The sequence below is a fragment of the Tamandua tetradactyla genome, chromosome 3 (assembly GCF_023851605.1).
Source record: "Tamandua tetradactyla isolate mTamTet1 chromosome 3, mTamTet1.pri, whole genome shotgun sequence".
Taxonomy (NCBI): domain Eukaryota; kingdom Metazoa; phylum Chordata; class Mammalia; order Pilosa; family Myrmecophagidae; genus Tamandua; species Tamandua tetradactyla.
The window spans coordinates 85131913-85147334 of record NC_135329.1 but is presented as its reverse complement, the minus strand read 5'-3'; the positions used below and the strand labels follow the sequence as shown (position 1 = coordinate 85147334).

Below are 15422 nucleotides of genomic sequence, written 5' to 3'. Positions count from 1 at the left end.
AAAAAGAAAAAAATAGGTCACACTCAAACAAGGGGGATAAAAATGGCATCAGATTGCTCAGCAGTGGTGAAGGAAACTAGAAAAACAGAGCCTCCTGCTTCAGAGTTTTCAGCCAAATTTATTCTTCCTTCACAGAAAGACAGGAAAATAACCTCCCTCTGTGAGAAAGAAATATATGAAGTCATAACATGTCATCTCCCTGAAAAGGGGGAGTTAAAGGGCATCGTGAAGCAGGCCAGCTGCCCCTGGGGCTGACGCTCACTTGGGAAAGGAGCCTCTTACCACCTTCCAGGGCGGGGAGGCCCCGCAGCACATCCTCAGGCAGCAGGCCAGTGGCTTCGGCCATTCTGGAGGCAGAAATCAGCTACAAACAACAAAAAATTTATTTCGTACTTTCCACTACATAACTTCTGCTGAATTTCTAAATATAGATCAAGATTACAGATTTGCTTTAACTTTTATTTTCTGGTTGTGGTAACTATATATACATATATACACATATCATAAAATTTGCCACTTATCCATTTTTAAACGTACAATTCAGTGGCATTAATTACATTTACACTGTTGGTTTGCCCTCACCACCGTCCATTTCCAGAACTTTCTCAGTGCCCGAAACAGAAACTGTGCACCCACTAAGCAATAACTCTCCTCCCTTCCCCAGTCCCCGGTAACCTGTAATCTACTTTCAGTCTCTATAGCTTTGCTCCTTCCATATGTGTCACATAAGTAGACTCACGCAATACTTGTCGTTCTATGCCTGGCTTCTTTCACTTAACCTAACGTCTTCAAGGTTCATCCATGTTCTATCGGGTGTCAGCACTTCCTTTGTATGGCTGAAAACACGTCTAGTAGGGGCGTACCACATTTCGTTTACCCACTCATCTGTCAGCAGGCACATGGGTCATTTACACCTTTTGGCTATTGTAAACAGGGCTGCTGTGACAGATTTGGTTTTTTTTTTTTTTTTTTATTAACGGAAAGAAAGAAAAAAGAAAAAAAATAAAAATAAGAAAGAAATTAACACAACATTTAGAAATCATACCCTTCTACATATGCACTCAGTAATTCTTAACATCATCACATAGATGCATGATCATCGTTTCTTAGTACATTTGCATCGGTTTAGAGGAACTAGCAACACAACAGAAAAAGATATAAAATGTTAATATAGAGAAAAGAAATAAAAGTAGTAATGATAGTAAAAAACAACAACAAAAAAACCCTATAGCTCAGATGCAGCTTCATTCAGTGTTTTAACATGATTACTTTACAATTAGGTATTATTGTGCTGTCCATTTTTGAGTTTTTGTATCTAGTCCTGTTGCACAGTCTGTATCCCTTCCGCTCCAATTACCCATTATCTTACCCTGTTTCTAACTCCTGCTGGACTCTGTTACCAATGACATATTTCAAGTTTATTCTCGAATGTCCGTTCACATCAGTGGGACCATACAGTATTTGTCCTTTAGTTTTCAGCCGGACTCACTCAGCATAATATTCTCTAGGTCCATCCATGTTATTACATGCCTCATAAGTTTATCTTGTCTTAAACAGATTTGGTTTTGAAGCCAACAAATTGCATTACATAAGAATTTAAAACATCTCATATAAAAAGACATTAGGAAAATGAATAGATAACCTGCGGGAAAAAAATATTTGCAGCACATACGTCTGACAGAGGTCTTGCATCTAGAATAAAGAGCTCTTAAAAATCAATAATATGAAACAAAAACCCCAATTTAAGAAGGTCAAAGATTTACAACAGACCAGAGAGAAGATGTGCAAATAGCCAGCACACTTGTTAATGCTGCACCTCATAGTTAGGCACTAGGGGAATGCAACCTAAGCACAGGGAGACCCTGCACACCCGCTAAAATGCCTAAGGCTAGCAAGACAGACACTACCAAGTGTTGGCAAGGATGTGGGATAGCACCTCCCTCAAATGGCTGGGGGAGTGTAAAAGGTGCTGTGGAGAACTGTTGGGCAGTTTCTTATAAATAAATACCATACGATGCAACAATCGTACTTCGAGATATTTAACCACGAGAAACAAATACATGTTCACAAAGAGAGATACATGAGAATGCTGCTGGCAGCCTTACTCATATTAGCCAAATGTCCATCAAAATAAGAATGGATAAACAAATCACAGTATAGCCATACAATAAAATAACACTCAGCAATAAAAAAGGACGAAGTCCTGACACGTACAACACAGATAAATCTCAAAACACATGTTAAGTGAGTCAGCCACAAAAGAGTATAAACAGCATCCAAATACAGGCAAGGGTGGCCACGGTGGCTCAGCAGGGAGAGTTCTCGCCTGCCATGCCGGAGACCCGCGTTCGTTTCCCTGTGCCTGCCCACGTGAAAGAAATAAACAAAATAAAAAACAAATACAGGTAAAACTAACTGATGGTGATGGAAATCAGAAACATGGTGGCTACACAGCTGGGTGCAGCTGTCTAGCCTCAGAACTGAACATTTAAGATCTGTACATCTCTACGGTATGGACAGATGAGAAAAACATAGGGATTAAAAATAAATAAATAATAGGGGGGTCAAATGTTAAAATAAATTTAGTAGATTGAAATGCTAATGATCAATGAAAGGGGTGGTAAGGAGTATAGGAAAAAATAGGGGAAACAATGGCTAAAATACATTGGGTAGATGGAAATACTAGCAGTCAATGAGAGAGAGGGTAAGGGGTATGGTATGTATGAGGTTTTTTCTTTTTTCTTTTTATTTCTTTTTGTGAATTGATGTAGATGTTCTAAGAAATGAACATGGTGATGATATGGTGAGTTTTTGATTATATATCAAGAATGGAATGATCATATGGCAAGAATATTCGTGTTTGTATGTTGTTATGTTTAAAAAAATTAAAAAGAAAATAATATCTGTGCATCTGATTCTACGTTCATGCTATCTCAATTCCCTCCCCGCCGTGCCACAGCCAAGGTTCAAAAACAATTTTTAAGGAATTTCGGAGTACTCATTCCAACATGGCTATCACTTTGGAAGTGCTGAGGCATGCCTGGTGTGGAATCTAACGTGTCCTGTGTTGGGTGGAAGTTTACACTTAAAGGGACCATGTTCAGCACAGGCCCTCTTTAATAGCAAAACTTTTCTTGAGGAAGTTAAATTAAACACCTGGCTTCAATTTGTTTTCTACTGTACATAAATATGTGAATGGTCACAATACCTATGAACCACAATATATTTGCACCATGATTAATATAGAGAAGAGCTGGTGATGGAAGCTCGTGAGCCAGTGGACGCAGCATGGAAACACCGTATTCGAGGAACAGGTACCATTTTACCCTCAAGGAAGGAGTAGCGCTGGGTGAGGTGTTGACATTATGTCTGAGATCCTAAAATCTAGAGAAGGAGTTTGGTTTTCATTGCTTAATTTATAGTAATTGCTTCAGAAAATTCACTGAAAAGTATTTTCAATGTGCAATAATACTTTCTGGATAAATTATTAATAAAATAATGACAGCAATTTAGTTTTTAATAGACTATATTTTAGAGCAGCTTCAGGTTCATGGAAAAATTGTACAGAGAGTACAGAGAAGTCCCATACGCGCGCACCTGCACACAGGCAGTCCCCCGCTGGCAGCATCCTGCATGAGTGGGCACGTGTCAGACCAGCCGACACCGATGGCTACGAGGCACGCCATGGGCTGCGGCAACTGCATCGTGGTCGGGATGCCTGGTCACAGTGCCAGCAGGACAGTCCTCCCCCCTGGAGATGCCGCCGCCCCCTCCATGTACCCCGAGCCCCTGGGGAGCTCAGCCGCTGAGCGCTGCTGACCCTCGTTTGGCCTTGTCCCGAGTGTCACCGCGCCGGACTCGCTTCGACAGGGCCTTTTCAGGCTGGCTTCCTTTGCTTAGTGGCACGCGTTAGGGTCTCTCTGTGTCCTCTCGTGCCTGATGGGTCTTTTCACTTATCACTGAGTAACTCCCCACCGGCCGATGCCCCACTTGGTGCCGGGCGGCGAGGCTGCCTCCAGTGTCTGGTGCGGTGGACGGAGCTGCTGTGGCCGCGCAGCCTCCTGCCAGGACGTGGCTCTGGGCGAGGGGACCGCAGGCCCCTCTGGCCCTCACCAGCATTTGGGGTTGTTGGTGTTTGTGCTGGTTTGAAAAGAAGTATGCCCCCTAAGAAAAGTCATATTTTAATATAAATCCCATTTCTTAAAGGTAGAATAATCCCTATTCAATACTGTATATTTGAAACTGTAATGAGATCATCTCCCTGGTTGATGTGATTTACTGAAGAATGGTTGTTAAACTGGATTAGGGGATGACATGTCTCCACCCATTTGAGTGGGTCTTGATTAGTTTCTGAAGTCCTATAAAAGAGGAAACATTTTGAAGAATGAGAGATTCAGAGAGATTCAGAGAGAGCAACACTACAAGGCAGAGAGTTCACTTGCCAGCAACCTTTGGAGATGAAGAAGGAAGACACCTCCCGGGGAGCTTCATGAAACAGGAAGCCAGGAGAGAAAGGTAGCAGATGATGCCGTGTTCACCATGTGCCCTTCCAGCTGAGAGAGAAACCCTGACTGTGTTCACCATGTGCCTTCTCACTTGAGAGAGAAACCCTGAACTTCATCATCAGCCTTCTTGAACCAAGGTATCTTTCCCTAGATGCCTTTGATTGGACGTTTCTTTAGACTTGTTTTAATTGGGACACTTTCTCGACCTTAGAACTGTAAACTAGCAACTCATTCGGAGACATCAACACACCACTTTCAATGGCGGGTAGACACCCAAACACAAAGAACAATAATGAAACAGAAGACCTAAATGATACGCGAACCCAGTTAGACCCAACAGACATTAACCGAACGTCACCCAAGGGCAGCAAAGGACACTTTCCTCTAGCAAACAGGGGTCATCCTCCAGGACAGACCAGGCGACAGGCCACAAAACAAGTCTCATTAAGTTAAAAATTATTCAGATCATACCATGCTTCTTCTTTGACCAGAGTGGAACAAAGCCAGGTATCAATGAAAGACACAGAAATGGAAAATTCAGAAATATGTGGGAATCAAACAATATACTTAAAGAGCCAATGGGTCAAAAAAGAAATCACATCAGTTCCCAAGAGCCTGGTGTTGCTTTCACACTGAAAATGGAGCTTTGTCCCCATAGGATCCACCAGGGAGACAGCTCAACTCTTGGATATCTTGGCCATTTGCAAGAACCCTACTAATACAGAGGTCTTGTGGGAGACCAAGTGGATCTTGGCCATTTACCATCTGGGACTGGAACTTGAACCTGGTCTCCTGCATGGCAGGTGAGAATTCTACCACTGAACTACCCTGACACCCTCAAGAGGGAACCATTTTGGAAAAAACATTAGAGCCACCAGAACCAATAGAGTCCATGGACCCAGAGACCTCTGGAGCACAAAGAAAATGCCCCTCAGGAAGCTTTATGAACTGAGGAGAGAAAGCTAGCAGACATTGCCATGTGCCTGCCCAGCAGAGAAAGAAACCCTGAACATCATTGGCATTCTTGAACCAAGACTATAGCAAAATGTGAAAAGAAAGAAGTAAGTTGGTAACTGAACTCTTGGATATAAAGAAACCAGAAATTGATGGTCTGGAAAATTTGGGCTTCCAGAAAGGGAGACCCAGAGAATAGTGTCCCATGTGAGGATTTAACCCAACATGGAACCAGTCAGCCATTTCACAAAAAGCCAGAATTGGAGGTGGAGTTATCCAGGAAGAATATGTGGAAAGTCCTATTGTCTGATTGTTATGATCCCTGCCTATTATGGAAAGCCAGCAAGAGTGCTGTGGGGTCTGTATAAATGGAACCACTGCCATTCTGGACTAAGAAGGGGAGAAAAGGGAAATATTGGAGGAAAAATAACTTCAAAATCAGAACCATGGAAGGTAAGGTCTGAAGTCAAGAAACCTTGTGCCAGGAGAGTGGGCCCACTGAAATACTTTGAGAGTGTGTTTGCCCTGAAGGCAGAGGATAGACCTTTCACTTCACTACTTGGGAAGAGTTATACTCCAAGCCCTGGACAGGGAGGAGCACATTCATTGGGGAGTGGAGAGAACCTGGCTGTCACCACGCTGTTCTGGAGGGATTGAGTGATGTCAGAGAGCCCAAGGCAGCCCCAATACTTGGAAAGGGTAGAGCCGAGAAAAAGGTGGTCTCCTCAGTGTTCCCCAAAGTTGCATTCAAAGAGAGATGGACCACTGTGTAGGCCCTTGGAAAGGATGAGACTGCTGCTTTCTAAAGCCCTGAGTAGAAATGACTCTCAGACCCTGAAACTTAATGGAGTTTGCCCTGCAGGTTTTTTAAACTATTTGGGTCCAGTGTCGTCTGTGTTCCTTCCACTTTCTCCATGTGGAAATGGGAATATGTACCCCATGACTGTTCCTCTTTTGTACGTTGGCAGCAAATAACTTGTTCTGAGTTTTACAGGTTCAGAGCCAGAGAAGAATTTTGTCTTAGGACAGGACATTCTTGTAGATGACTTTGATGAGATTTTGTACTGTTTTTGACATTGAATTTTATTTGTATTGTTACTGAAATGGTTTAAGATTTTCAGACATTGTTATGGAATGAATATATTTTGCATTTGGAAAGAACATACTTTTGAGGTGATCATAGGATGAAATGTACCAGTTTAAAGTTTTTTGGGTCCCTAGAAAGGTCATGTCCTTTAATTCTCATTCAATATTGCTGGGTGAAATCTTTTTTGTTGTTTCCATGGAGATGTGACCCACCCAGTTGTGGATGGTGACTTTTGATTAGATGGTTTCCATGGAGAATGTTTCTCCACCCATTAAAGTTGAGGTTGCTTACTGGAGCCCTTTAAGAGTGAAAAACATTTTATAATCTCTAGTTAAGAGCACACCAATAATCCAAGTAAACTGTCATTTTATAGTGAAAAACAAACTCTTCTTTTGTGTGGCTGTACTATCTGATAAGGAAACCCTTAAAAATCTTATAATCTGTTTGAATCTTAACCACTCTTAACCAGGTAAAATGACATACGTTTTCTGAATTCCTTCTACAGCTTTGTAGTTCCATCCACATGGTCCTAAATATTTCTGCTTTTCATTCTGCAAAACCAGTTATTTTACTTTAAGACAAAATGCTGTCTTTTCTCTTAACAAAACACATGTTGCATACCTTATGTAAAGCTATCTGAAATATCTTTGACATTGAATTTTAATTGTATTGTTACTGAAATGGTTTAAGGTTTTCAGACATTGTTATGGAATGAACGTATTTTGTGTTTGGAATGAACATACTTTTGAGGTGATCAAAGTTAACATCCTTCAAAGCATAATTACTACTTCAGTACAAATATACATTGTTCATTATCTTAAATATCTAGTAGTTATAATGCTAGTTTACTTGATCATACTCCTGTATAAAAATACCAAAGTAGAATAAAATTATATGGTTTTTGCTTACATTCAAAAAAAAAAGAAATCACAAGGTGTATAAGCCAAGATTCTCTAGAGAAAGAACCAACAGGAGATATCTGTAAATAGAGGATTTATAAAAGGGTTTTTCACACAACTGTGGGAATGGAAGAGTCCCAGATCTGTAGGGCAAACGGCAAAGCTGGTGGGTCTCAACAAAAGCCACAAGAGGCTCACTGGCTGGAGAAGCAGTGAGCTACTCCAGTCTCCCTTAAAAGTCTTCAACTGATTGAACAAAAACCCCATAGACTGGATTATCTCTTTGCAAGAGGCATGCCTTTCATTGACTGTAGATGCGATCAGCCACAGCTGCAATCAACTGACGAATGATTTAGTAAACCAGCCTTCTGGCTTATCAACAAGCCACAAAATATCCTTGCACTAATGGTTAGACCAGTGCTTGCCTGACCAAACAACTGGGCACCATCACCTGGCCAAGTTGACACCAGAACCCAACCATCACACAAGGGAAACTAGTAAATATCTTCAGGCTAATGAAAATGAAAACCGAACATTCCAAAACTGACAGAATGCAGTGAAGGCAATGCTGGAGGGAAATCGATACCTCTAAATACTCACATTAAAAGTGAAGAAGAGAGACCTCAAATCAGAGACGTAACCTCAAAACTCAAAGAACTAGAAGAAGAACTAAATCTAAAGCAAACAGAAGGAAAGAAATAAAAATTAGGCCAGAGATAAATGAAATAGAGAAGTAAAAAGCAACTGAGAGGAGGGACAGGGGAAAAATTATGGAACTATTAAACCTTACCACCAGGGAAACCCCTGATACTGTGTCAAACATTAGGGACACCCAAATCAATAGGCCAAGCCCTTGATCTCGAGGCTTACTCTTGTGATGCTTATGTAGGTAGGGGAGAAGCTTAGCCTACCTATAGGCATGCCTAAGAGTTACTTCTGGAGGACCTCTTTTGTTGCTCGGATGTGGCCCATCTCTCACTAAGCCCAACTCTGCAAGTGAAACCATTGCCCTCCCCCTATGTGGGACATGACATCCAGGGGTGAGGGTCTCCCTGGCGGTGTGGGAGATGACTCCCAGGGATGAGCCTGGCCCTGGCACCATGGATCAATAATGCCATCCCAACAAAAAGGGGGGAAAGAAGTGCAACAAATAAGGTATCAGCAGGTGAGAGAGTTCAAATAGATTTGAGAGGCTATGCTGGAGGTCACTCTTATGCAAATTTCAGCTAGACATTGCTACCCATCATAGTTTGCCAAATCCCAACAAAAACCATTCCAACCAATCCTTTTAAAGAATACCTAGGGCATTATATAAGATTCTGCAAAGGTTCCATGCACCAGGGTAACTCTCCAAAACCTACAACCTCCAGATGGGTCCCTGGACCAGATCAGTTCTGAAAATGCAGAGGGACCAGCCTCTCCAGAACAACAGCTAGTTCCATGCCCCCATCCCATATTATCGAAAGCTTCTTCCAACATGAAAAAATTAGAATGGGCATAGCCCAAATATCTATAAAGAATGGGAGAAAGATCAAAACTAATAGTGAAGTTATATAAGAAAAGGTTAGGATAACAAATGAGTATGAATGCCAAATCATTATACTGACATTTCTTTCAGCCATCAGTACCTCAGAGCAGGTAGAAATAAAAACCCAAAATTGTGGAATTTTTTTGTAACCTGTATCAAACTCTGAAATCTGTTCTACAACTAATTGTTGTGGTGTACTTTGAAATTAATTGAGTTTATGTATATTTGTTATTTAAAGAGAAGGAGGAATACAACAGAGAAGACAGGATTTAATAAATGAGTATGACTGCTGAATCATTACACTGATATTTCTGTTGGTCTCCAGTGTCCTGGAGCAGCTAGAAGAAAAAACTAAAACTCATGTAACTGTAACCCATAACAAACTAAAACCTGTTCTATAACTACATGTTAAAAAGCCCATGGAAATTTATTGCCTTTTTGTATATATGTTATGTTTTACAATTTAAAAAATGCTAAAAAAAACTGAGAGAATCAACAAAACTGAAAGGTGGTTCTTTGAAAAGATCAATCAAATCAACAAAACTTTAGTTAGAGAGAAAAAAGAAAAAAGAGAGAAGGCACAAATAACTAAAATCAGAAACGAAAGGGGGGACACTGCTACTGAGCTCCCAGAAATAAAAAGGATTATAACAACTGTATACCAACAAATTAGGTAACACAGATCAAACGGACAAATTCCTAGAAACACACAAAAACCTACACTGACAAGAAGAAATAGAAGATTTCAACAAACCAATAACTAGTAGAGATTAAACCTGTTGTCGAAAACCCCCCAACAAAGAAAAGCACACGACCAAGTGGCTTCACTGGTGAATTCTAACCAACATTCCAAGAATTAAGACCAATTCTACTCAAACTCCTCAAAAAAATGAAGAGGAGAGAACACTCCTTAATTCATTCTATGAGGCCACATCACCCTAAAATCAGAGCCAGATAAAAACAGACCAAGAAAAGAAAAGAAAAAAACCCACAAAAAACAGTCTAATATCCCTCATGAATACAGATGCAAAAATACTCAACCAAATACTAGTGACCAAATCCAACAGCATCCGAAAAGGATTATACACTGTGATCAAGTGGGTTTCACCCCAGGTATACATGCGTGGCTCAACATAAAACAATCAACTAATGTAATACACCACAATAACAGGATGAAGGAGAAAAAAAACACATTAGTATCTCTGATGCAGAAATGCACTTGACAAAAAGCAGCACTGCTACTTGATAAAGACTCCTAGAAAGCAAGGAAACTCCCTCAACACGCCAAAAGGCAGATATGAAAACCCACCACTAACACACTCAGCGGGAGACACTGAGCTAAGATCAAGAACAAGATAAGGGCACCCACTGTCACCACTGTCACTTAAATTGTGCTGGAAGCTCCAGCCAGAGCAATTAAGCAAGTGAAAGAAATAAAAGGCATCCAAACTGGAAAGGAAGAAGTAAAACCTTCCCTATTTGTAAATAATATGATTCTTGTTTTGGTTTCCTAAAGCTGATGAAATGCAATATATCATAAAAGAGTTGGCTTTTACAATGGGGATTTATCAACTTAAAATGTACAGTTCTTAGGCTGTGAAAATGCCCCACCTGAAGGCATCCACAGTACAACACCTCAACTCTGAAGACAGGCGGCCTGAGCTGGGACCTGTCACATGGAAAGGTACATGGCTGGCACCTGCTGATCCTCCCGGGTTTCATTACTTTTGGCTTCTCTATTTTCCATGGGTCCTCTCCTAGCTTTTCCTGTGAATTCTTCTCAATTTCTTCTCTTTCAGCTTCTGCTTGTGTTTTATCCTCTCGGAAAGGACTCCAGTAAGTAGATTAAGACACACCTTGAAGGAGGTGGGTCACATCTCAATTGAAATAACCTAACCCAAAGGTCCTAACCACAAAAGGTCTACACCCACAAGAGTGGATTAAAAGAACACGGCCTTATCTGGGTCACGTAACAGCTTCAAACTACCACAATCCTACACAGGGTGAATCCTGAAAAATGTGCAACAAACTTATTAGAACTAATAAACAATGTAGCAAGGTGGCGGGGTTCAAGACCAACATACAGAAAACAATAGTGCTTTTATACACCAGTAATGAACAATTTGAAAAGGAATTTAAGGGAAATAACACACCTACAACAGCAATTAAATGAATCAAACATGTAGGAATAAATCTAAGCACGGATGTATAGGATGTATACACAGAAAACTGCAAAACATTGCTAAAAGAAATCAAAGAAGACTTAAATAAATGGAAGACAGTCTGTGTTCATGGACTAGAAGACTAAATATTGTTAAGATGTCAATTCTACCCTAAGCGATTTACAAATTCAACACAATCCAAATAAAATTCCAATAGCCTTCTCTGCAGAAATGGAAGCCAATCACCAAATTTATATGGAAGGATAAGAGCCCCTGAATAGCCAAAGCCATCTCGGTAAAGAAGAACAAAGTTGGAGGACTCACACTTCCCAATCTTAAAACTTATTACAAAGCCACAGTAATCAAAACAGCATGGTACTGGCACAAGGACAGATACATAAACCAAGGTAACCAAATGAAGAGTTCAGAAATCCACCCTCACGTTTATGACCAGCTGATCGCTGACAAGAATACAAAGTGTGCTCAGTGGGGACAGAACAGTCTCTTCAAAAAACGGTGCTGGGAGAACTGGAATTCCACACGCAGAGTGAAGGAGGACCCTTACCTCATACCATATCAGAAAATCAACTAAAATGGATCAAAGACCTAAATGTAAGAACAGAAGTATAAAACTCCTGGAAAACAACATAGGGAAGCATCTTCAGGACTCTGTAAGAGGCAATGGCTTCCTAGACTTTACACCCAAAGCACAAGAAACAAAAGGAAAAACAGATCAATGGGATCACATCAAAACAAAAACCTGTGACCATGAAAAGACGTTACCATGAAAGTAAAAAGGTAACTTACACAACAGTAGAAAATATTTGGAAAGTACGTATTTTATAAAGGTTTAATATCTAGAATACATAAAGAATTCTATAAATCAGTAACAAAAAGGCAAACAATCCAAATTTTAAAATGGGCAAAATCTCCAGTGTTCTGGAGCAGCTAGAAGGAAAAATCTGATATGATATTCGATAAAATCTGATGGCCACGCGAACTCTGGAATCTGCTCTGTAACTACTTGCTGAAATGTGCTCTGAAAATTGTCGCTTTTTTCTTTCTTTGTTTTGTATACGTTATATAACAAAAAACAATGTTTTTAAAAATTGGGCAAAAGAGCTGAATATCTTCTTCTAAGAATTATACAAATGACCACAAAACACATGAAAAGATGTACAACAACTTTAGCCATCAGGGGAATGGAAATTGAAACCACAATGAGCTACCATTTCACACCCATCAGACCAGCTAGTATTAAAAAACACAAACTGACCAGTGTTGGAGAGGACGTGGAGAAACTGAGCAGTCCCTCTCTGCTGGTGGGACTCAGACGCTGCAGCGGCCGTGGGGGCCAGTGTGGGCTCCCCAGGAAGTTAAGGGCAGCACTGCCACCGGCTCTCGAGCCCACGGCTCGGCTCATGCCCCAGTGAACTGGAAGCAGGGTGCGAGCAGAATCCTGCGTCCTGAGGTGCGTGGCGGTATTATTCACAACTGCCAAAAGATGGAAGCAACCCGTGTCCACCAACAATGGAAAAAGCATGGCAAACGCAAGCAACGGAGTATTATTTGGTATTAAAAAGGAACAAAGTTCTGAGTCATGTGACAACGTGAGACGAGCCTGACACAAAAGGACAGCTATTGTATGCGCTCACCCCTAGGAAATCATTAGAATAAGCGAACTCCGGGGTCAGCATCTGGAGCACAGGCCCCAGGGCTGCGCTGAGCCAGGGGAGTGGAGGTACTGCCACCTCTGGGTTTCTGTTGGGAGCGGCCCAGAGGTTTTGGTGCTGGTGGGTTGTGAGGGCGGCTCAACACGGGGATAGTAATTAACAGCACGGAATCACATATCTGAACGCAGTCAGGAGGGGACATTTTGAGGTTGTATATATGTTACTAGATACAAAGATTAAAAAGAAAGCCAGATGTCCTTACCTCCCCACTAGCTGACGGCGGCGTCCCGGCCCAGGCTGTCCCCCCCCCACCGGCTGTCACTGCTCTTTAAATGACTCACCGAAGAGCCCGCTGCAAAACGCCGTGCTACCCCAGGCTGCCGGGTCCGCCGACCTTGTGGGTGGCATCTCCAGCACCGAGTAAATCAGCGGGAATCACCAGGCAGGACCCACAGCCTCCACGACCCCCTCAGCGCTTGGCGACCAGCCTCAAGTCCCGCCTGCCCAACGCGGAAGTGCTCCGGGGCCAGCGGGAGAGCAGCTTGCGGGGGGCTCCAGCCAGGTCAGCCTGAGAGTCTCAGAGGCACAGATGAAAGGAAACCAGAATGCCCCGGACCCCCACGCTGTAATGACAGGCCCGGCTATGAATTCGGGATGCGCCCAAAAAGAAACCCCCATCCCGAAACGCACCGGGGTCTCGCTGCTCCGTCTCCCGAAGGGGCTCACCAGCGAAGCCGGGCTGTGTGGATGGGCCGCGTCGGCCAGAACTTCTCTATCCCTTCAAGGAGGCAGTGGGCACGCACGGAGGGCCTACTGGGTGGCCCGTGGGCAGAGGGTGTGGCCCTGGTACCATGGGGACACAGACAGCAGCGTGGCCTTACATGCGGCCACACGCTGCCAGGACTGGGGGGGGGGACAGCAATAGGGAGGAGCACAGGTGGGGCGCTCGGAGGAGCCAGATAAGGCCACCTCTAGCCACCTACCCTCTCCCCTCATTCTCTTTGTTCATCAGAGGAGACACCAAGGGAATCCCAACCCCCTAAGGAAAGCAGCGCGACCCGGCGCACCCACTGCCCACCTCTGGACTGTCAACGTCCACTGCCGCCCCACACCTGCAGCTCCGCAGCATGGGCTGAGCTGACTCTGGGGCACCGGCACCCCCAGAGCTGTGAGAAGGACCCAGGCCAAGGGGGGTCTCGATAGGCTCCGTGTTCCCCGGGATGGAGCACTCAGCAGACGGGACACAGGCGCCCCCCCCCCCCCATGAACACTGAGAGCAGGAAGCAGCTCGAGGAGAGCTGTGGCCACAGGGAGTGGACGGCAGGGTCCGCAGCCACCCCACCAGACTGAGAGTGCCCCCCGCTGCAGGTGTGACCGGAAATCAAACACCCAAGGCAGCCTCCACCAGGAGGGCCAGTCTGGGCTGACCAGGCCTCGGATGCCCCATGGACACGGGACCCTGCCATCCCCCACAGCAGAATGGATCCTGGGGTGAGAACCGCGCCGGGCCTGGCACACAGCACCCACAGTTTCTTACATAACTGGGAGACGCGGGAGAAGGGCCGCGGGGGCTGCTGACTTGGCCCAGGCAGGGACTACTCGGGCTTGACCAAGAGCAGACCCCCGCGAGAGGCGCTGGCTTGGGAGCCGTGCAGCACAGCTGCATGGGAGGCTTGTCTGCCCCTCCACGGACGGCGGACCGACGCCGCAGGCAGTGCGCCGCATCCTGGACCCAGCCAGGCCTCCGCGACCAGCGCCCGAGCAGTAGGAGTCCGATGACAGGACAGGCCAGGCGCCTGGAGAGAGTGTGACACAGTGGATTCCCCCACGGCCGCAGCGGGTGGGCCGGCGCCCCTGCCCCTCCTCCCTGGCCAGAAACGCTGATTTTCATCCTCCAGGCACCTGGAGGGGACACGCTCCTGGGCGGCCCAGGCGCAGGGCTCCGCGGTGGGGGAGGGGCCGGCACGCCGCGAGCCCCCCGCCCCGCACCCGTCCGCAGGCCGCAGCCCCCGGCCGGGAATGCTGTTTCTGTTTCTGCAAAACGGACCTCAGAAGGACGCCCGCATTCCAGGCCGCGGGCACACACCGCGTGTCCCCACCCAGCCCTCGCGGATCGGAAGTGCGGCCGCGGCTGGGCGGTGCGGAGAGGGCCGTGCGCGGGAACCCGGCCCTCCCGGCCGTTGCCAGGCGCGCTCCAGCATGGCGCTGCCGCCGCCGCAGACGCGTGACGGGCGGGGGCCAGGCCGGCGGCACAGCTGGGCAGCACAAGCAGGTGCCGTGCTTACCGTGGACGCGGCGGTCCGCGCACCCCCCACTCCCGCCCGCCGCCGGGCCCGGCAGAGGAACCTCCCCCCGCGGGGCCCCGAAGGCCAGGGGAGAAGAGGGGACGCCCGCGCGCGCCGGCCCCCGCCCGCGGCCACGCACCGTCTGCCCTGGGAGGATACATGTCCCGGCCTCCGCAGCCACATGCTCGGCCCGCGCCTCCGCCAGGGCTTATTTTTCTGAATACCCGTCACCCGTCACCCGCCAGAACGCCGTCCTCCGTCCGGGGCTGCAGCGCCCCGCGCGCCCCCGGCCCCCGCGGCCCCCGGCCCCGCAGCGCCTGCGTGGCCCC

The 15422-nt window shown here is 45.5% G+C and overlaps 1 protein-coding gene across 1 annotated transcript; it reads right to left on the bottom strand.

Moving 5' to 3' along the window:
• Window positions 1-370: 370 nt before the first annotated feature.
• On the bottom strand, window positions 371-15009 carry LOC143676750 (uncharacterized). The gene is made up of 5 exons (XM_077152110.1): window positions 14895-15009; window positions 14711-14842; window positions 14346-14604; window positions 12412-13651; window positions 371-936 (listed from the first exon to the last, which is right to left on the bottom strand). Exons 1-4 carry the CDS (start codon window positions 15007-15009, stop codon window positions 13531-13533), a joined length of 627 nt encoding a protein of 208 aa, XP_077008225.1. The 3' UTR covers window positions 371-936; window positions 12412-13530.
• Between the last annotated feature and the right edge of the window lie 413 nt (window positions 15010-15422).

Excerpts from the sequence above, each read along its gene's own strand:
- LOC143676750 (XM_077152110.1), bottom strand. The coding sequence starts at position 15,009 with ATGCTGGAGCGCGCCTGGCAACGGCCGGGAGGGCCGGGTTCCCGCGCA. Across the intron at positions 14,843-14,894 it reads GGGCTGGGTGGGGACACGCG|AAACAGAAACAGCATTCCCG; the intron begins GTGTGTGCCCGC and ends TCCGTTTTGCAG. Across the intron at positions 13,652-14,345 it reads CTCCCGCGTCTCCCAGTTAT|GGCCACACCCTCTGCCCACG; the intron begins GTAAGAAACTGT and ends CCATGGTACCAG.